The 19973-nt window shown below is 51.9% G+C and overlaps 1 protein-coding gene across 3 annotated transcripts; it reads left to right on the forward strand.

Moving 5' to 3' along the window:
- The first annotated feature begins 357 nt into the window (after positions 1 to 357).
- LOC119201094 (zinc finger protein 638-like) lies at positions 358 to 19771 on the forward strand. Of its 3 annotated transcripts, none has more exons than XM_062560002.1 (35): positions 358 to 453; positions 2026 to 4402; positions 5473 to 5534; positions 5680 to 5712; positions 6517 to 6696; positions 6780 to 7039; positions 7172 to 7347; positions 7889 to 7926; positions 8164 to 8876; positions 9031 to 9243; positions 9317 to 9457; positions 9540 to 9574; positions 9738 to 9890; positions 10009 to 10137; positions 10260 to 10298; positions 10605 to 10730; positions 10799 to 10928; positions 11108 to 11281; positions 11408 to 11442; positions 11555 to 11716; positions 11826 to 11960; positions 12046 to 12084; positions 12173 to 12313; positions 12720 to 12814; positions 13111 to 13134; positions 13255 to 13555; positions 13604 to 13759; positions 13964 to 14023; positions 14195 to 17977; positions 18065 to 18161; positions 18263 to 18385; positions 18486 to 18731; positions 19028 to 19141; positions 19219 to 19340; positions 19419 to 19771. In XM_062560002.1, exons 2-35 carry the CDS (start codon positions 2321 to 2323, stop codon positions 19473 to 19475), a joined length of 10374 nt encoding a protein of 3457 aa, XP_062415986.1. In that variant the 5' UTR covers positions 358 to 453; positions 2026 to 2320; the 3' UTR covers positions 19476 to 19771. The 3 variants fall into 3 exon arrangements, with proteins under 3 accessions (XP_062415986.1, XP_062416017.1, XP_062416001.1); XM_062560033.1 differs by having other exon boundaries at positions 13255 to 13531; XM_062560017.1 differs by having other exon boundaries at positions 9049 to 9243.
- The last annotated feature ends 202 nt before the right edge of the window (positions 19772 to 19973 follow it).

Raw genomic sequence — 19973 nt, forward strand, 5'->3', positions numbered from 1 at the left:
TCATCCAAACGACCACAGAGCGAAGTCAGCGGTGTAAGTGAACGTTGACGGGGAGCAGTAGTGGGACCGGGAATGGTGTTAGATGTCACCGGGGGGTCATGTCAGGAGGAAGGACAGTACGCTGAATTAGTGATTAGTGAGCATTCATAAGATGTGAATAGTGAGAGAAGAGGAGAGAGGAGCTCCCCCAGGAGTCTCAGCCTACAGCAGTTTACACTCCAGATGAATCATGATTACCACCCTGACTTGAGAAGGTATGGTGCGTTAGAGAGGCCCGGGATGAGACTTTGAATGCGGGACTTCCCGCAATGACGTCCCGGTAACACGTAACGTTAGCGGTTTTACTCTGAAGGCTCGACGCTACAACCGGAAGTGTGCGCCGTCCGAACCAGTTACATCCGGGACCAGCCGGAGATGAGTTTGAACGCACCACAGACGCGAAAATAACGGAAGGTATGCAACAACCCTGACACTGTTATTTTCAGAAAACGGTAAAAAAAAGACCCCGTAACAACTCGCGTGGACTCGGCCTTTGTCCCCTGAAAGCCCGCGTTCAGACGTTTCTTGTGACCGCCTCTCACGTTAAGCGCTCGCTAGCAGCAGCTAGCGTTGCTAGGTTAGCCGCGTTAGCTCTCTGTGGGAAACAACGAGCACGGATCCGGGTTGATGATGTGACTCACGGGGGCCGGTAGATTGCGGCTGTTTGTGCCGCTATGCGTTCATAGTTGTGCATAATATAAATAATATATTATTTCGGGGAATAATTGCACTCCGGGGCCCGATCCCGAGGTGGGAGGATTTGGTTCTGACCCGCTGCAAGACGTGTTGTGTCCTTTATGGACCCGTCCTTTAAATCAGCATTGGATGCTTTCTCAATCCTAGGGGATTACACACAAGTCAGTGGAACGTGACGCTAAAAAACGGGATACGGCGTGTTCAGATTATCACATTAAAAAGTACACATTTAGACATTAAGGAGTAAAGATGGAAAATAACAATGCGATTCACACCATTTCAAGCCCTAACAGACTTTCATCCACATAACAGGTGACCCCACTCTGAACCCTCAGGGACCCCCCGACTTTGTGCCTCCACGATTTATCGATCTCATCCCGAATCATAAGCCATTTTTGTGTTAAAAAATGGGGAAATTTAAATATATATGAATTTAAATGATCTGACTTTCTGCCATTTCCAGTATATGCATCTCATCATTGGACTCATTAGTATTTCTTAATACTGGATGTAAGATGCGTCCAACTCGACCTGCTATAATCCTGCCACCAAGTCTCCTGCCCTCGGTTCTCCTCCTTCTTGTATCTCCCACGGTGTGACTGACACTCGAGGAAAGAATAAAGAAAATGACTAAACATTCTAAGCGATTGAATATATGGCCTCAATTTGGCGTTTCAAGTACTTTAATACAGTATGACACGTGATGTCTGTGACTTTTCCCTTACTTTGATAGTGCCGTTTCCCTCAAAGTCGACTTAAAGACTTCATAGACCTGTGTAGTCTCTGTTGTCAGTTGTTTTGGTGACAACGACTTCAATGCAGCTATCAGGTGTTTAAAGTGAAGCATTAGTGTGATTGAAGCTTTAATCTGACCCTTTTCACTTGTTCTTCTTTATTTGGTTTTATCAGTGAGGTGCTGTCAGGATGGTCTGAATCTTTTCAGTAGAATGTCATCTCGTGAAGGGAAATTACGGTTGTGGTCTGTTATATTTTGCAATGTGTCTTCTACGTTGTGGCTTTTCTCATTACACTGTTTCCTCCAGATATGAAGAATAATAAATGAGTTTGTGTCTGTTCTGCTCCCAGAAGTTGTTTCTTACCTCCATTTGTTTTCTTGCATTTGCCTCCTGTGTTCTTTCTTTCTATTGAATACTTGAAATGAAAGCGACGGAATTAATGCGTGTCTCACAGCACCAGAGAGGACGACTCAAGACAAGACCATCCAGACGATGGATTTAACCCCCCCCAATAACCCCATCCTTTGTTTTTATCGTTTGTTTTGCTCTCCAGCGTTGCATTGCTATCAGAGCCCCGCGGCCCTTCTCCTGCTCCGCGGACCCTAACAAGCCCCTTACTTGGGGGGCTCCACAGGAGCACCTTGGTGCTTGGCCAGCAGGCGGCCTCCTTGCGACTGGCTCAGCTGAAAGCCCAGCTAGCAGTGACGCAGATAAACAACGCCCTCGCTGTTGGCAGCCGAGTCGCCAGCTTGGCCTCCAACTCGCCTGCTGGCTACATAGCCACAACACCCCCCTCCCCAACTGCTGCGGCCATCAACCTCCTTAACCTTCTGAAGATCGCAAACACCATGTCCCACCCCCTGTATAACCCCTATGCCTCTGGGAACCAAATAACCCCCCAGGCGCAGTACGCAGAGAGGGACCCTCGGACGGTATCTGGACTTGGACCTGGGTCCAGCTTCGGCTCCACTGGAGCTTCCTCGGGGACTTCTAGCAGCTCTGGGAGAGGACCTCCATCTCAGCAGCCTCAGCTGATGAGCTACAGGCCTGAACAGAGTAGGACCATGATGGACGAGGGCATTGAGAGGTCTATAGACATGCAGATTAGCAGAGCAAGAGAGGAGGTGAGGCTCCTCTGCAAATCAGCGCATCGGCCCCTAGACTCTCGATACAGTAGCATTCAAAGGGAGAGTCTCTCCTCGGGCTCAGGGGTGGCTTCCTACCCAGTGTCCAAGAACTCTGCCCCTCCAGGGCATAGCTACCCGGCAGTTGAAAGTGTCAGCAGCTCCTCGGACTGGTTGTCAAACTACAAAAGGCCCTCTGCAGATGAACCCTCAAAATGTTACGCACCGTCTGCCTCGTCAAACCATGCGAGCAATGTTGATGGTGGGTTCAATGCGCCCAGTGAAAGACCATCCATTCCGGGTTTGGGTGATTTTGACAAACCAGCTCCCGACCCCAGAGCGCCCAGTCGACAACACAAGTACACCTCTGAGTCGGCTTCTAACATACTTGTGCATTTTGGACTTGAAAAAGATGACTTGGAACATCTCATCTCGTACCCTGAAGACCAGATCACCCCTGCCAACCTGCCATTCATCTTGCGGCAAATTCGCATCGAGAAGACCAAGAAAGCTTCATCTGCGGCTCCATCAAAACCCTGCCCCGAACCCCCACCCTGCAGAATGACCGGGATGCGCCAGGAGGAAATGCCCCCAGCTGCTCTCCACTTGAGTAACGTGATTGACTACGGGCACACAGGCAAATATACCGGAGGGGTTGGGGAAGGGATGGGAAGGACCAGCGGCAGTGGAGATACCAGTGGTGGGGGTATGTCGAAGATGGACACTTCCAATAGCAGCGGACACGCTCGAGACCCACAGCAAAAACCAGAGTCAAAAAGCAGCCCGTTGGGTTTGTCTCGTGACCAGGCGACTTTTGTTTCCAGTTTCAGCTCTTTGCACAGTTCAGCGCCGAGTTCTGTTGCCCCGAGCAACGATCCCACCAAAAGCGTGCAAACCCACGCGATCGTCAACCCTTTCTATCTCAAAGACGCAGACGTCAAGTCGGAAGCCTCCAAGCCCGTTCCAATGAAAGAGCCAGAGGCAGTTCGGCAGTCGCCAATAAAAACCCAACCGGCCCCCAATCTACAACGCTGTTCGCACCCCAGCAGACCCAGCCTGGTGCTCCTTGGCAGTAACAATGCCAGTGACAACAAGAACCAGAGTAAAAACCCAGGACCAGGGTCATCCGTCGCAGAGCACATGAAAAAACCGCAGCAGATGCAGCCGGTGCCTCAGATGCAGATTCAGACGCAGCCGGTGCCTCAGATGCAGCGGCAGATGCAGATGCAGACGCAGCCGTTGCAGCAGATGCAGCGGCAGATGCAGATGCAGACGCAGCCGTTGCAGCAGATGCAGCGGCAGATGCAGATGCAGACGCAGCCGTTGCAGCAGATGCAGATGCAGCAGCAGATGCAGATTCAGATGCAGAACCTGCCTTTTCAGCAGCAACCGATTCAACAGCAGATGCAGATTCAGATGCAGAACCTGCCTTTTCAGCAGCAACCGATTCAACAGGCACAGAATCAGCCGGTACCGCAGGCCATGTGGCCTCAGTTCTTTCCCGCCCCGAAGCCGGTTCCGCCGGTCCTTCATGTCTCCGGCTTCGCTAACACCGTGCAACGCCCGGCGTTCATTTGGGCTCGTGGCTCCCCAGCTGCTGGTCAACGTGCTCCGCTTCTCCCGACCCCAGGCCTGATGCACTTGGTTCCCCCGACAATGGCGCCTTCCAACACGACGCCTCAGGACACGGCTGCAGGAGCCAAGAGCCTGCCGACGTCAGCCATGATGCACGATTACGCAGCAGCCACGCCCAGAGTCTTTCCACATACTTGTTGTCTGTGTAACAGAGATTGTCAACGTATGCCGGTGAGTAGAAAGAAGCCTTTTCATTCATTTATTTTGTCTATTTCAATATTGTCATGGAAATATTTGGTTTTTCATTCTGATGTACAGTTGTTTAAATGATTCCTTTTCTACTTTTGGGGGATTTTTTAGTCTTTAAATTGTTTGAATTTTGTTTCCTTTGATACGGGATGGATTGCAAACTTGTGATGTCTTTCTTTCCCTTTTCACTCTTATTAACTAATTTGGACGTACTGTACCAGTTAACGGTTTGGACACAACAAGTAAGTGTGTCCAAAACATTTGACTGGTACTCTACACAAAATGATGATTATTTTAACAAACACTCTCATGCCAGTCACAGCCAGCTGCTTTCTTTGATGTCGGTTATTCAAGTTTACAGCTTAACCTTCGTGTGACTCGACTGACTTGTTTACATCACTTGTTTAGACAGATAAAGATCAATGTCATCGGCATACGACTTTTACCATTTACTGTCCTAATGAGGAGAACAAAGGGATTCAACCACATGGGATCAACTTCTGGGACAATTGTTGAAAACTAGAAGACGCCTTGAAGACCTGAGCAGCAAGGACCTGCACGTCTGAGGAACATCATCAAAGGATCAATGGAAGAGGACTGGGTCACGTCTTACTTACTTTTGGGTTTTTTTTCCCTGAGAAGAAAGCTTCCTTTTGGTTGCTTGTCTCTGGCACTGCTTTATTCTTCATTTCATGATGATGAATTGTTGCCCTTAACTTAAAGTTGACAAACATCTGCTGTGATCTACCTAATGTCCTAAATGATGTCTTGTTTTCATTTGTATTTGGTTCATATCGACACCATTTTTAAGACACTTGGGCACAAGTCTCTTCCTGTCCTTCAGATGACTGCTGTTGAATGAAGATCGAAAGACATCAAGTTAAAAAAGACTTTTAATATCAGGACATATCACCACAAACAGGACAGTTGGACTTAAGACAGAGAGGAGGAGCTGTTTCTCTGGCTGCTGTAACGTTGATGATGAAATCTGAGATAATATGGATATCTGACAGCAGTAGTGAGGATCTAATTCTGCGTTTGTTGACTAATAGGATTGGATCTCCCACCAGAACTCCAACCTTCACCTGAGGAAATGCAAACTCCTCCGGATACAGTCAGTCCCTTTTTTCTTTGAATTCCTTTCCTATAAAGATATTACTTTTTGAAATGCTGAATACAAACACCTGCTTAAGTTTGCTTCCTCACAGGGAACTTTTCTTGTTCTAATATTTGTTTCATGTGTTATTTTGTTCCAACAGATTCCCACAGTGGGATGGTGAGATTGCTCTCAGGTAAATTTGATCAGCCTGGTGGACACTGTGCACTTATGGCGCGTTTCCACCGAGCGGTGCGGGTCGGTACGGGTCGGGTCTGTTAACCATGATTTGGCGAGCGCTTCCACTGCCAACAGTACCCTTACTTGATAGGCGTGGTGTATTCCAGAAAGTAGTGGTAACGTCACTTGATCGACGTGGTATTGGACGGAAAGTAGATTGACGTCATTCGATCGCGCGAAAACGGAAAGCTAACCGCAAACAACAATGGACGACATACAGCCGATCTTGTTCTTGCTTCTCAATATGTGGCTGTTAAAGTAAATGCTTCCCGGCGACATTGTTGCGACGGTGTTGTAGTTTAAAAATGGCGCCTCGTGTGTTGTCTTTCCCCTTGCGAAACGCGCAAATGTCGACACTCTTTCAACCAATCAACGTTCTGCAGTGAGTCTAGCTCCACCCTTTAGTACCAAACAACTGTGCCAGGTACCCCAACGGAAGGGTACCCAAAAAGTGGTACGATTCGGATTTTTGGTACTTTTCTCAACTTTTGGCAGTGGAGACACAAATAAAAGGGTACCGACCCGTACCGCACCGCTCGGTGGAAACGCACCATTATGTTCATGTCCGCTGCTTAAACTCACTCGACACGTTGTATCTCGTCTTTCTGCATGGCCACAAAGCGACGCGCGTCAGAACGTCCCTCAAAACGTTTTTCTGTTTGATTCTGTGCTGAAATGCATCCGGACCCACCCGACACCTCGTGAGACCTTTTGCTTCCCTGTTGTTTCTCATGCTTTCCCCATGCGTCGCTCTCCTCAGTGCTGCGGGTAAAGAAGCCGAGCCCTCCGCCTCTTCACAGACTTCTCAGCATCTTCAGCAAGCCAAGCATGGAAGCAGCTCCCGCTCCCCGAGCCCGCGGCGCCGCCATCGCCCTGACGACCGGAGGGACAAACGCGGCCGGCGCTCACCCTCGCCGTACAGCCCCAGATGCACTCGCAGGTCTGTGATGCAGATACCAGGCAACATGCTCCTGCAGACAGATCCCACTCGGCGTGCTGAGCTTTGCTCTGAACTCTTTCCAGGTCCCGCTCCCGCTCCCCGAGGTCCGACCTCCCCGCCTCGTCCCGCCATCGCTCACCTTCCAGAAGCCCCCAGAGACGGACCTCGCCGAGGAGGAGAGAAGACCGACGGTCTTCTCCGAGGAGGAGCCGGGATCGGCGGTCCTCTCCAAGGTGTAGCGACGGCAGGCAGTCTCCATCGAGGAGGAGCGCTGAGAGACGGTCGCCTGGACAGAAGACGAGCAGGACGGACCGCTTGGTGAAGAAACTGCTGGAGACATCAGGTTTGAGAAATGCCGTAACGTCCTGGGGGTCAGTGAGAGCGCGATGAACCGGTGAACGGCACCAACACGACCCGTTTGTTCACCACTGTGTGACTTTTGCAACCACCAACGCCCTCGTCTTTGTCCCTCCAGCTGTCCAGAGTCTGTCCAAACAGTCTGACCTGGAGACGGTGGTCAAAACTCTGGCTCCGGCCTTACTGGCCGAGCTAGCCAAGATGAAGGCCTCATCATCATCCTCCTCCGCTTCCGTTGGAGAAAAGCCCTCCTCGTCTTCGTCCTCCAAGCAGTCGGCCAAAAAGTCTCCAGCGGCAAGTCCCATCGAGAGAAGACGATTCTTTGTTGCTCCATCGTGATGCGTTTGCTCTCTGCTGAGTTGTGTCCTTTCACTGATGCAATCTGGCACAAAACTCTGCCTCTTATTTCAGATGACAGTCCTTTTGCGTTTAGATGTTTTGCACATTTCACAAAGGCCCTCTGTGTGCGGTTGTTTCTTTGGTATATCTGGAAAGGAAAATTTCTATAACTTCACCAATGTAATGGCGTCAATATCAAAGTGAAAATGAACATAGGTATCCTGCAGCACTAATGTGAGCGTCCACGTGCGCTCTTGGCACCTCAAGGAAGTTTGTGCTTGTGAGGCGCAAATATTGTTAACAAAAGTGTGTGAATGGGGGCATCTCAACAGGACCAATGAACTACAGGTGGTGATCTTAGCATCCCTGTCTGTCACTTCTGGTGTGGTTGTGTTTCAGGAGATGTTATTGCTGTTATTGCTCATCGGACCCGACTTTCAACTTTTAGACTCGCTCCAACTGTCAAACTATCTGATATTTCTTTTTTTTATTCCAGGAGACTGTTACCAAGAAGCAAAATAAGCCTTCCCAGAAGTAAGAAATGTTTCATGGTTTTTCAATGCATTACTTGAAGTATTCAGGTGCCTCCTATATTTGTGTCTTCAACGGGGAAATGTACCAATTTTCACAAAAGAGCACCTGTTTTTGTTGGAGTCTCTCCAGGATCTGTGAGGAATAGTAGTATTTTATAGTGGAAACCTTCACGTTGCCCTTCTGCACCCTGAATATCTCCATTTTCTCCTCCACCCAATGAAACTCTTTTGTTCACAGAAAACCAGCCCCGGCCAGCGCCCCCACTCCTCAAACCGCTCCCCCCTCCACAAGAAAGGCCCTCGACCCTAAACCTGCCGTTTCTACTCCTAAATGTCCTGCAAAGACCCCATCTTCACCTTCTGGAGCCAAAACGGCCACAACAAGCCAGATCAAGAAAAGTGGTGTGAAAGGGACTGTCACTCCATCAAAAACAAAGAACGTCTCAACCAAGCCAACAAATAAAGGAAAGTTGCCTTTGAAGGGAGCTGTGACAAAGGTAGAACAACAAACACCAGCAGGACCCAAGTCCACACCTCAGAAATCCACACCAGAAGAAGCTGAAGCCACGGTGGTCAAAAAGGAACTCGGCGAAGCAAATGTCCCCAAAGACGCCGAACCAGCGGCGAGCGAGGAGGTGGGAGTTGAGGTGGAGGAGCCCATGGAAGTGGCCCCTAGTGCAGAGAAAGGAGAAACAACAACAACAACAACAACAACAACCCTGGAGGCGGCGGCAGAAAGTTCAGCAGACGAACCTGCCGCCAGTCGACCTGCGAGCAGTGAAGCCGATCCGGGGCGGCCCGAGACCTCCGGACCGGAGTCCTCGGCGGACGGAGCGGAGAGCGGGGCGGAGCCTTCAGGCCTCACGCAGGAGGCCGCAAGAGTCTGCACTGAAGCAACCGAGGAGGCCAAGCTGCCAGCTGGAGGAGAGGAGACAACAACTACGGGAAAAGGTATGTGGGAAACCTCCTGTCCACGGATAGATAGCAAGGTGTTGTTGTCTTAGAGCAGTGTGTGGACAGCCCCACTCTGAGCTGATGAGCAGGTTCTATTTGGGCTGCATGGAGACCTCTTTGGCCCGTCCGACCTGTGCGTTCATTATTACAGACGATTCGTCCAATGCAGAGTTCTTCCTCGAAGACAAAACCCCGGAGGCGGCCCCTGAGAGTCCAGCCGACCAATCCGGCGACAGGGAAGCAGGTGATTCAGGGCCGCCGAACACCTCGGTGGAAGCCCCCCCCCTCACCCAGCAGAGCACCGGGTCAGAACCGCAGGCCGCCGCACCAGGGCGGCAGCAGCAGGAAGCAGCCGAGCTGCCAGGTGACGAAGGAAGGGAGTTATTGGCAGGTGATGATGGCTGACCTTCATCCTGATTAAATGTGGTCCTCTGTAGATCCTGTGCAGGCAGTGGATGCCCAAGCAGATGCAGGATCAGCCGCCAAGGCTTCCAGGAGCAACGCGCCACTGGCCACCGTCACTCATGCGGTGTTCTTTTGGAAGAAGCTCGGATGCCACTTGTACCCCAGCAAAACACGTGAGAGTCCAGGAAGTGTCTGCGTGTCATCTGACGGGTTTTCTCTGCTTTCTTTGCCAACGTCTCTGCTTCTCCTTCACAGCGTCGGTGCCGGACACGACCCTCTCAAGGGAAGAGGTAGGTTCTGTAAAGCCACCCTGCACATGTAGTTTCATTCATGCTCTTCACTGACACCTGGTCAGAGGGACGGTTCTCATTGAAACAGTGTATTTGGAGTCCAGAGAAAGGATTGAGCTCATCTTCCTCATTCATTCATTCTTCTCTCGCCAACATTTTCCAGTTTATTCTGAAAGGTCACAGGCAGTTGGTCGTTGGCAACCTGCCGGAGTTCGACAGCTGCTGCTACACAGAGGAAGACCTGGCAAATGTGCTCGTCCCATTTGGGTTTCAATATGCAGAAGACAGCATCTACGTCATTCCTCAGTCCCGCGTGGTAGGCGTCAGCTTATGATTTATATTATCAAACGTTGCTCCTGTTGCAGTTTGTGGGTCATGAGGCTCATGTGAAAGCAATATGCAAAGTGCTCCTCTGTGTCTCTGGTTCACTTCAGGCCGTCATCATCATGCCGGCGGCTGGGGATGTGTACGAAATGATCACCGGCCCCGTCAGGGAGGGACTTTTCTTCAAAGGACAGAAACTGTCTTTCCGCGTTGTGACTGACAGTCGCATGTTGACCCCGGTGAGTACGTCCACTGCTCTGTTTCTATGAGAGGAAGTGACTTCTACACGAGAGACTACAGAGAAACAACGAATTAAAGTCTATATTTAAATGTATAAAGTGTCTTTGTTTCTCTCTTTTAGCTCGAGTTTTATAAATCACTGATGAACTTGTTTCGTTACGTAAGTCATTTGCACAAATACACACTTCATTCCATCTTTTTTTCCCTAAGCTGCACTCGAGCATGTTTTTGGTTTCCTGTTAAATTTAAATATCCTAATTTGCGTGAGAATTTGCCTCATCAGAAATGTATGGAACATAAGTGTTGGAAACACAGACCTGCAAACTGTGTGAAATCCAGTGTTTTGAAATCAAAATTTCCAAAATGAATCCAAAAGGCCTAATTTTGAAAGAATGAATAACTTCTTCTCTCTAAATGACACCCGCTTGTCCCTCTTGTGCACGTTTTCCTCCTTGTCTTGGTGCAGACTGTCGCTGGTGATGGAACACAAACCATCTTCATCACCAACATTTCATGCAGTGAGGCCCTGAAGCTCAAAGAATCTCTGATAGAAATCCAGCACGTCAAGAACTTCTTCCCCATCCTCAACAAGGTCTGAACCCAACAACAAAGGCTCCAAGCCCCACCTCCTGTTCTGACTGACGTGCGCCTGTGTTCCAGGTGTTCGTGGACTTTGAGAGCTCTTGGCACGCTGATCGGCTCGGAGTTTGGTACAGTCTCCTGAAGCGAGCCCCCAATCACAAAATCACCAGGCTCCTGGCGCCGGGCGTTCACAGCTACACCAAGAAACGTGAGTGTGTGGTTCTGAATCGTCTTCACGCGTGGCGCAGTGGTCCGTTGGTTATTTGAACAGTTTTTATTTCTTTGCATGAGGTCATTGGCAGAAGGGTCTTGTTCTGATGATCCAGCAGCTCTTTAAAAGCACAGCTGAGTGAATCTTGCATAACGTCGTGAAACACTTTTCCTCAGCCGCACCAAGAGATCCCGAGAGCGCCCTGCCCCCCAGCGGGGATGCTGTTACCGGGGCAACCGTCCCGCCAATGGAGTTCGGCATTCCGCAGGGCAACGTGGGACCGTTCTGGGTCACGCTGAGATCGGATCCCTTCCTGTTCCTCACCAAGTCTCCTTGGTTCATCATCCCCAGTAAGAGAGCCATTCTTGCATCACGTTGACTTTTGTGCTCTCGATGAAATGTTTGATTCTACCAAACGCACCATGTGACCTCTAATAAAGTCATTGTATTTGCTTATGATTACTTTCAATTCCCAGAATTCAAGACGGTCCAAACACTGAATGATATTAAGGTAAGTTCATTTCTATAGATGGATAAACAGAATACTGAGCGTTTGATAAAGCATCAAAACCCACCACAAAGACCAGCCATTAATGGGACACTCTGCTCTGGACGTTTCCCAGAAGGCCGTGCGGGGCCCCAAGATCCCGACCGTCATGTTGACCGGGTTCCCGGAGGAAAACTACCGGCACGAGGACGTGGCCCAGCTGGTGCGCCGCTATTTCCCCGGATGGAACCTGTACTCGGTGTTCTACGACGTGGTGGTCTTACCCCTGCAGAGGAGGGTAGGCCTCACGGACCGCACGCTCCCACGGGGGCCGACGCCGCCGCGCTCGCCGTCTCCCTTGAAGCTGATTGGTTTTCCTCTTCCCGTCTCTCCACTCGCACCTCCAGGCCTTCGTGTTCTTCGCCGACTGGGCCTCGTGCTGCGGGTTCCTCCGAGATCACGTCAGGAACCCGGTGGCCGTGAGGCTCTGCTCGCTCACGGCTCACTTTGCCCTGGAGGACATCAGTCCCTTCTCCACGGAGGTGAGGACGCTGGGACACAGGTTCCACGAGTGGAGACCATGTGGATGGTTTGGTTTTTCCAACAACACGTGCTCTCTTTCTGCAGGAGGCGATGTACTCGACTCTGATGAAGTGGAGCAACGCCGTGAGTCAACCATCACGTCTCTGAATCCTTCCTGAAGTGGAGGCAGCGTCTTCGCCTTTGGTCCTGAAAACCTTGTGTTGCTCTTCAGGGAGTTCCGGAGCCCGAGGGCCTGGAGGAGCGGCTGCTGTGCGTGGAGACCTCCGAGACGTCTCCGCACACCACCCGGGCCGTGATGGGCGCCGTGGCGTCGCTCGCGCCCTTCCTCGGCTTCCTGCCGCTCGCCAACAGGGTGCGAGAGGACAAGTAGCACCTTTAAACCACTGCAGACACACAAACAGAGCCCCATGTCGGGCTTAAAGATCCCCTCTTAAGTTCAGTCTACAAAGGTCTAAAATATGTGTTGAGTCCTCACTGTCCCTTGAGTGTTGGTGCATTCACTCATAAACTCTATAAACTCAAGGTTTTGGTGGACCTTCAGTCCGTAGCCTTAGAATGCAGAACAGGCTGCTGCTAGCTACGCTAACTTGAGCTAGTTGAGTCATAAACTGTGCCTGGATTTTCTGTCACTTTGATACGAAATAGTTAGTTTGAACCCTTCATAGTTCTTCATGTTGTATTCGTCTGCCTGGTTCTGCTCTTTCTGCTGCTTCCATCTCACTCACTTCCTCCCTCGCTCCTCTCTTTGTGGACCTCAGATATGCATCGAGATGGCTGACTCCAGCGCTGTAGCCAAGGTGGTGACGGAATTAAACAATGACTTAAAGGAGTCCTCGGAGAAACCTGAAGCTTTGTAAGTGTTGTGAAATCGGGTTGAATCGTTTCTCCTAATGACCAATGGGGTGAAAATCTTTGGGTTTTGTGGATATCAAAGTACCTAAAGCTCGTTGAGATGAACATCAGAAAGAATACAAAAGCCGTACGTACAGACAGGATCCATGAGACCAGCAAGAAGGTCTGACGAAGCTTCTTGGTGTGAAGAGAAGCTTTTAATGGGTTTCCCACACAGGCTTCAGGTTGCTTTTTGTTTGTGTTCCTGTCTTTTAAACATTCAAATCTAAACGGAGCAACTCCTTCTTCTCCCTCCAGGAGGAAGGTTCAGCATGTGGAGACGTGAGTACATCCCCTTTGACCAGGACTGACCTTGTAGGACAGGAGCTGGTGGCACGTTTCACTGGATAAACAGCTGTAGCTTTTACATTAAAAACACTTTTCTTCTGTTTGTGGTTTTAGTTTGAAGAGCCTGAAACAACGTCTTCAAAGTTCTAGTGAGAACCCAAACGTCCTTGACGGCTCCGTCAAGGTCCAAACTGAGAGAGAGACCAGTGGCTCAGGTGGATCCACCGTTTCTGAGCCCGTCCCAGCAGGACCAGGTGCCGGTGCTGCCAGCGACGCCTCCCTGCAAAAGGACCATGAGAAACTAGGAACCTCCTCAAACTCCACCGTTGGTCCTGGAGACGGAGAGAAAGCAGAAGAAAGGGAGGAAGAGGAGTCACTCTCGACCTCAGAGGTCACTGCTGATGTGACCTCAGAGGTCACTGCTGATGTGACCTCAGAGGTCACTGCTGATGTGACCTCTGAGGTCACTGCTGATGTGACCTCTGACCCCCGTCCTCCCCCCTCAGCCACAGCGCTCGAACTTCCTCAGATCAACGCCCACCTTTTCCAGGCCATCGCGGCGGCAGTTCGCAACCACCGGCTGACCCGAGAGAGCCGCTCCAAGTGCGAGGAGAAGGAGGTGAGATGTGGCTTTGATCCTCTTCGGTAACAGCAGGTCACATGACTGCAGAAACCTTGGTTCTGGAGCTGGACCTTGAAGGGTCATCGGGGGACGAGCTTGTGTCCTTTTTGTATAATCATGCACGTCCATGCCGTCCCTGCATGGCCCTGCATAATAAATGACTTCAGTCACATGACGCTAACCTGTGCGTACCTTCTCTAGAGGACCAGCCAAAGCAACACAAGCCCCAGAAGTTCAGCTGCTGAAGAACCACAAACGAAGGTAAACGGCCTCGTTCATTCCCCAAAACCTTCCTGTCTTTCTTAGTGTCCATCATTTGAGACGTCGATGATACCATCCTGTCAAAATATGCCAGTCCATTTGTTTAGTTTCACTTTGTCCATCCTGATTAAAAAGCCAACTGATTGATGGTCCCTTCGGTTCCCTCCTCAGAGTCGAGATGATTCTACAGATGACGTGGCCTCGCCCGATGCCTGTCGTTTCGATGAGCTTCATTTCAACATGGATGACTTTGTCACTGTGGACGAGGTTGGTGATGACGTGGGCGACAGAAGCCCCGAGCCTCATAGCTCCTCTTCATCCGAGCAGTCCTCCGGACCAGGGAGGGGGGGGCAAAGCTTCAGAGGGTCTGCTGGCCAACGGACCTCAGCGAGCTCCTGGAACGAGTCTAAAAGGGCAGCATCTGCCTCACCTTCCTCGTCCAAGTCCACTGAAGCCTTGAGCTCTTCGGTGTGTGGCTCACCAAAAGAGGCCAAGTCCTCCTCTGAGCCCACCACCAAGTCCTCCTCTGGGCCCACCACCAAGTCCTCCTCTGAGCCCACCACCAAGTCCTCCTCTGAGTCCACCACCAAGTCCTCCTCTGAGTCCACCACCAAGTCCTCCTCTGAGCCCACCACCAAGTCCTCCTCTGAGCCCACCACCAAGTCCTCCTCTGAGTCCACCACCAAGTCCTCCTCTGAGTCCACCACCAAGTCCTCCTCTGAGCCCACCACCAAGTCCTCCTCTGAGCCCACCACCAAGTCCTCCTCTGAGCCCACCCCCAAGTCCTCCTCTGAGCCCACCCCCAAGTCCTCCTCTGAGCCCACCACCAAGTCCTCCTCTAAACCCACCACCAAGTCCTCCTCTGAACCCACCACCAAGTCCTCCTCTGAGTCCACCACCAAGTCCTCCTCTGAGCCCACCACCAAGTCCTCCTCTGAGCCCACCACCAAGTCCTCCTCTGAGCCCACCACCAAGTCCTCCTCTAAACCCACCACCAAGTCCTCCTCTGAGCCCACCACCAAGTCCTCCTCTGAGCCCACCACCAAGTCCTCCTCTGAGCCCACCACCAAGTCCTCCTCTGAGCCCACCACCAGGTCCTCCTCTGAGCCCACCACCAAGTCCTCCTCTGAGCCCACCACCAAGTCCTCCTCTGAGCCCACCACCAAGTCCTCCTCTGAGCCCACCACCAAGTCCTCCTCTGAGCCCACCACCAAGTCCTCCTCTGAGCCCACCCCCAAGTCCTCCTCTGAGCCCACCACCAAGTCCTCCTCTGAGCCCACCACCAAGTCCTCCTCTGAGCCCACCCCCAAGTCCTCCTCTGAGCCCACCACCAGGTCCTCCTCTGATCCCACCACCAGGTCCTCCATCAAAGCCTCTCCCAGGGCCAGAAAGGCCGCCCCCTCTTCCCCACGGCGTAAAACCCCGTCTGCTCATTCTGCCAAAGCCTCCGACGCTGCGTCCTCTGCTCTACGTACTCGCGCCTCCTCGGCACGTGAAGCCAAGCGCATCGCCTCAGCAGGAAGTGGCTCCGAGCCGCTTTCAGAAGAACGAGACGCAGAGCGCACGGCGGCTGAGTCCAACCACGAGACGAAAGAGACAAACGTAGAACCGTCATCAGAGACGCATCCGCCTCAACAGGAGATCGATATTAACGTCAACACACAACAGCAGAAGCAGAGCGAAGAAGAACAGGAAGAAGATGACCTTGAGGGACGTACGAAGGTGAAAGAGGACGAAAGCTCCCAAAGTGTTGATTCGTTTGGGGATCGAACCGATGACCCGATGGATGACGGGGAGCAAACACGCAGCTCTGGAGAGCAGAGAAGTGCACCTGCAGGAGGCCAGACTTTGCGTGACGAAAGCCTTCAGGTGTCGGACGGCGTCGGCGATGAGGTCATGACCTGCCCGCCCACGTTTGAAGAGACGGAGACTGGCGCTGTTTCCCGGGTGATTGACAGCGTCACCGAAGGCGAAGCCGCTAAAGGTCAAGAGGACGGTCCGCTGCTTCAAGACGACGGCTCCACAGGAAGGTCTTTGGACCACGAGGCGAGTCATGCAGATACTTCACAGGTGTTGGATACGGCTAGTGAACACACGCCAGAGGACACGGGGGACGAGAAGACGAGAGGAGAGGACGCAGACAACGATGTGGAGACTGGTGATGGACCAGTTCCTCTTCCTGGGAACAAGGAAAACTCACAGGACCCAGAAAGAGACGCAACGGGACAAGAAGCCTCTGAGGTGTTGGATTCAGTCGCCGATCTCACTTCAGCAGAAGATCACAGCCAGAACCAGGAAATGAAGAGTGGCCAAATGTCCCAAGAAGACCTTCTGGCCACGGAGGAAGAGCAAGACGCATATCGGGTCATTGATTCTGTGGAAGTTCAGCCAATGACTTCGGACTCTGAGACCGGCATCAAAGGAAGAAGAAGCACGAGAGGAAAGGCGACTGCTGCAAAAGACAATAAAGCGTCAAAGAGACGTGAACCCACAACCACGGCGTCCAAAAGGGCCGAGAAGGAGCCGTCCCCGAAGAAACAAGACCGAGCGAGTAAAAGATATGAGACCCGGACAATGTCGGACCTCACTGCCGAGGTTTCTGAAAAGGACAAAGAGGTCCCTGAAGACGCTGAGTTTAAGATCGTAGATTCTGTTGAAGAAGAAGCGGTTCGAGTCGCTGCCGCCCCGGAGATGTCTGTTAGAAGAAGTAAGAGAGGGAAGAAAGAGGACAAAACCACGTTGGATCTCACAGACGCGTCGGAAAAAGCAGAGGAGGCCACTTACAAGATTTTAGACTCTGTGGACGATGACGAAGCAACAGCGAGACCCACCAGAGGAAGAAGAGGAAGGACCACGAAGAAAGAGGCTTCGAATGAGAAGCCTGAGGACACCCCGACGGGGCGGAAGCAGACTCCTGCCAGAGAGGAACCAGCCGGGACAGAAGAGAGAGCCCCGTCCCGGAGGAGCGGTGGTGTGGTGAGTGAGTTCAGTCAGGAGGAGCGACCCGCTACCAGAAGCAAAGGGATGAGGGGAAGACCAAAGAAAGGAGTCCAAACCACCAGAACCAAACGCAGCTTCACCTCTAAAGATGCGCCTGACGAGGAGGAGCCCACGTATCAGGTCCTGGACTCCGTGGGGGGCGAGGCGCTGGACGAAGGCACGGGGCGCTCCAGAGACAACGTTCTGAAGAACATGGACCAGCAGAGGAAGAGCAGTGAAGAGCCCAGAGATGAAGAGGAGGAGGAGGAGCCAGTGTATCACGTCATCGATTCCCTGGATGACGATCCAGGTCAAGAGCAGCTATCGACCAGAGGGGACGAGACACCAGATGAAACCCCTTTGAAAGGAGGGTCATCGGCTGAAGAAGAGGAGGAGGAGGAAGAGGAGGCGCTGTATCGGGTCGTCGATGATTTGGACGAGTCGTCTGCTGCAGAAGGGTCGGCCCCAGCAAACGTGGAAGGTGACCTTCAGGAGGAACCTCAGAGGGTTCCTGCAGTGGACAGCGAGGAAGACGACACGACGCGCAGTCTGGTGAACCTGGACCAGGTGAGCGAGGAGGAGGAGGAGTACCCCGACGACGCGGCCGAGGAGGAGGAGCTGAGGAGGCGACAGGCCGCCGCAAAGGAGAAGCAGATGGCCGAGGAGCGAGCAGCGAGGAGGAGCAGGGAGAGGGAGCGGAGGAGCCGCAGCGGCAGCAGAGGAGGAACGAGGAGGGGGAGGGAGGAGGAGGAGGAGGAGGCGGTGGACCCCAAGGAGCTGGTGACTCTGGATGAGGTGGGAGCAGATGACGCCGGAGAGGAGAGCAAGGAGTGGGACGGGGAGATCACGGAGGCGGAGCTGCAGGCGCTCGTCACTCTGGATGAGTTCATAGAAGGAGAAGAGGAGGACGGGAAGAAGCCCCGCCCACCCAGTCAGGAGGAGGAGGAGGAGTCTGTGGACCTCCTGAACCCACAGGTAAAAGCCAAGATCACATCATAAAGTGCACGTTCACAGGTGAACCCAAACGGAAGCTCAGCTCATGAAGGATGCGTCTGCTTTCAGGCTTTGGGGACTTTGGATGAAGCTGATGACGAGGAGAAGCCCGACGAAGAGCAAGCTGAGAGAAGATCTGGCAAACGCAGAAGCAACGACGACGCAGGTTCGTGTTCCTCCGTCACCACGTAGTTCAGCAACACCTGAGCAGGTCAGTAGATGACTCTTAACATGAATTCTACTCTGAACTCGCTTTGTCCCGTCCAGCTTTAGAAGACGGCGTCAACTATGTGACGGTGGACGAGGTGGGAGAGGAAGAGGAGGAGGAAGAGGAAGCGGTGCAAACCAGGAAAAGAGGACGACCCAAGAAGAGAAGCAGACAGACCCCAGGTAACACCATGGAATGGACCCATGGAGGATGGTTCTGGCTCCTTTGGAGCGGGGAAGGCGTCACTCGTCTGCTTCACCGATTCGTTGTCTTTGTCCACAGTGAGGAAGTCGACCAGAGGGCAGAAGGTCACCACCAAAGACCAGAGAGAAGAAGAAAGGGAGCCAGCCGCCTCCCATCCGCTGCCTCCATCTGCACCCGCCGCCCCGCCGGCGCCGGACAGAGGTCCTTCTGCGGAGACCCGGGGGCCGGAGGATGATGCCGCCGGGCCGGCGCCGGAGGCGGAGCTTTCCGGGAACCAGGAGCCACGTGGGGAGGAAGGAGAGAAGAAGAAGGGGGACATTAAAGGTACAAAGGTCTTAAAACAAGGACAAGATTTTGAGAAATGAGACCTTTTGGGGTCTTTTTGGCATTTCCTCACCTTTCATCTCCATCCAACCATTGAGGCTCTGATTAGACAAACAACCACATTCAGAATTGATCTATAAAAACCGTTTTATTTGTGACACTTTGGGCCTGAAGTACGTAGCTCGTGTCTTTGGCTGCAGCATCTCTCCAATAAAACGAACATTTGAAAGTCCTGAGCCAATGAGATCCACGGAGGCCTTTAAACCACCTCCTGGTGCTTCCTTCCTTCTCCTCAGCTGCCAGGAAGCGGACGAAGGAGCTTCTGGGACCCGAAGCCAAGCGATCTCGCTCCGAGTCTCCGTGCGTCGCCGCCATCGAGCTGCCGGCGTTCAAACCCAACAACCCGCTGGGTGAGACACTGGCGCTCCCTGTGACGTGGTCGCTTCCCCTCTGCATCCGCTTCACCTTTCACCTCCTCCCTCTGCAGGTCAGGAGTTCGTGGTCCCCAAGTCGGGTTATTTCTGCAACCTGTGCTCTGATTTCTACCTGACGGAGAGCGCCGCCAAGGACCTGCACTGCAGCAGCCAGAGACACTACGACAACCTGCAGGCACGCGCACATGCACACAGAGTCAAACACACTCTTTATTTCTGTCTGTTTACCCACTTTTTTCTTCTTCTTTTACAGAAACATTTCCAGAAGAGGAGTTCCACACAAAGTTCTCAAGGCTCCGTTTCCGACTGATCTCCACGTTTAGTTTCTCTTTTCTTTTCAAACATGTGAAACGGGGTGACGACAGACAGCTTTACTGCAGAGTGAATGATGTCATAACTAATGGCTGACTTAATTGTAGCCTCTTTTATGTATAAATGTGTAAATATCACATGTAACATATAAATACTCAAGCACGTATTGTCTGGACTCAAACCTCCTCCAACTTTAAGTTACATTTCATTAGTCCAGTTACATATTTGAATGTTTTGAACTTAACAATGTTTCAAATGAATGCAACAATAAATGAATGCAGTATTCTTAAAATACACAGATGTAGTTTGTACTTTTTTCATCACATTTTCTGGAAACGGATGGAGCCGAGTTGAATGTGTGGCAGCAGCCACTTCCTTTTGGAGAGCATCTTTGCATAAAGGCTCATGCTACACTGTAAATACGACACATTCCTCCTGAGAAGAGGACGGCACACGGTTGAGGACGACTGCGTTTGCAGCATTGTTTAATTCTAGA

This window comes from Pungitius pungitius, chromosome 1 (assembly GCF_949316345.1).
Source record: "Pungitius pungitius chromosome 1, fPunPun2.1, whole genome shotgun sequence".
Taxonomy (NCBI): Eukaryota; Metazoa; Chordata; class Actinopteri; order Perciformes; family Gasterosteidae; genus Pungitius; species Pungitius pungitius.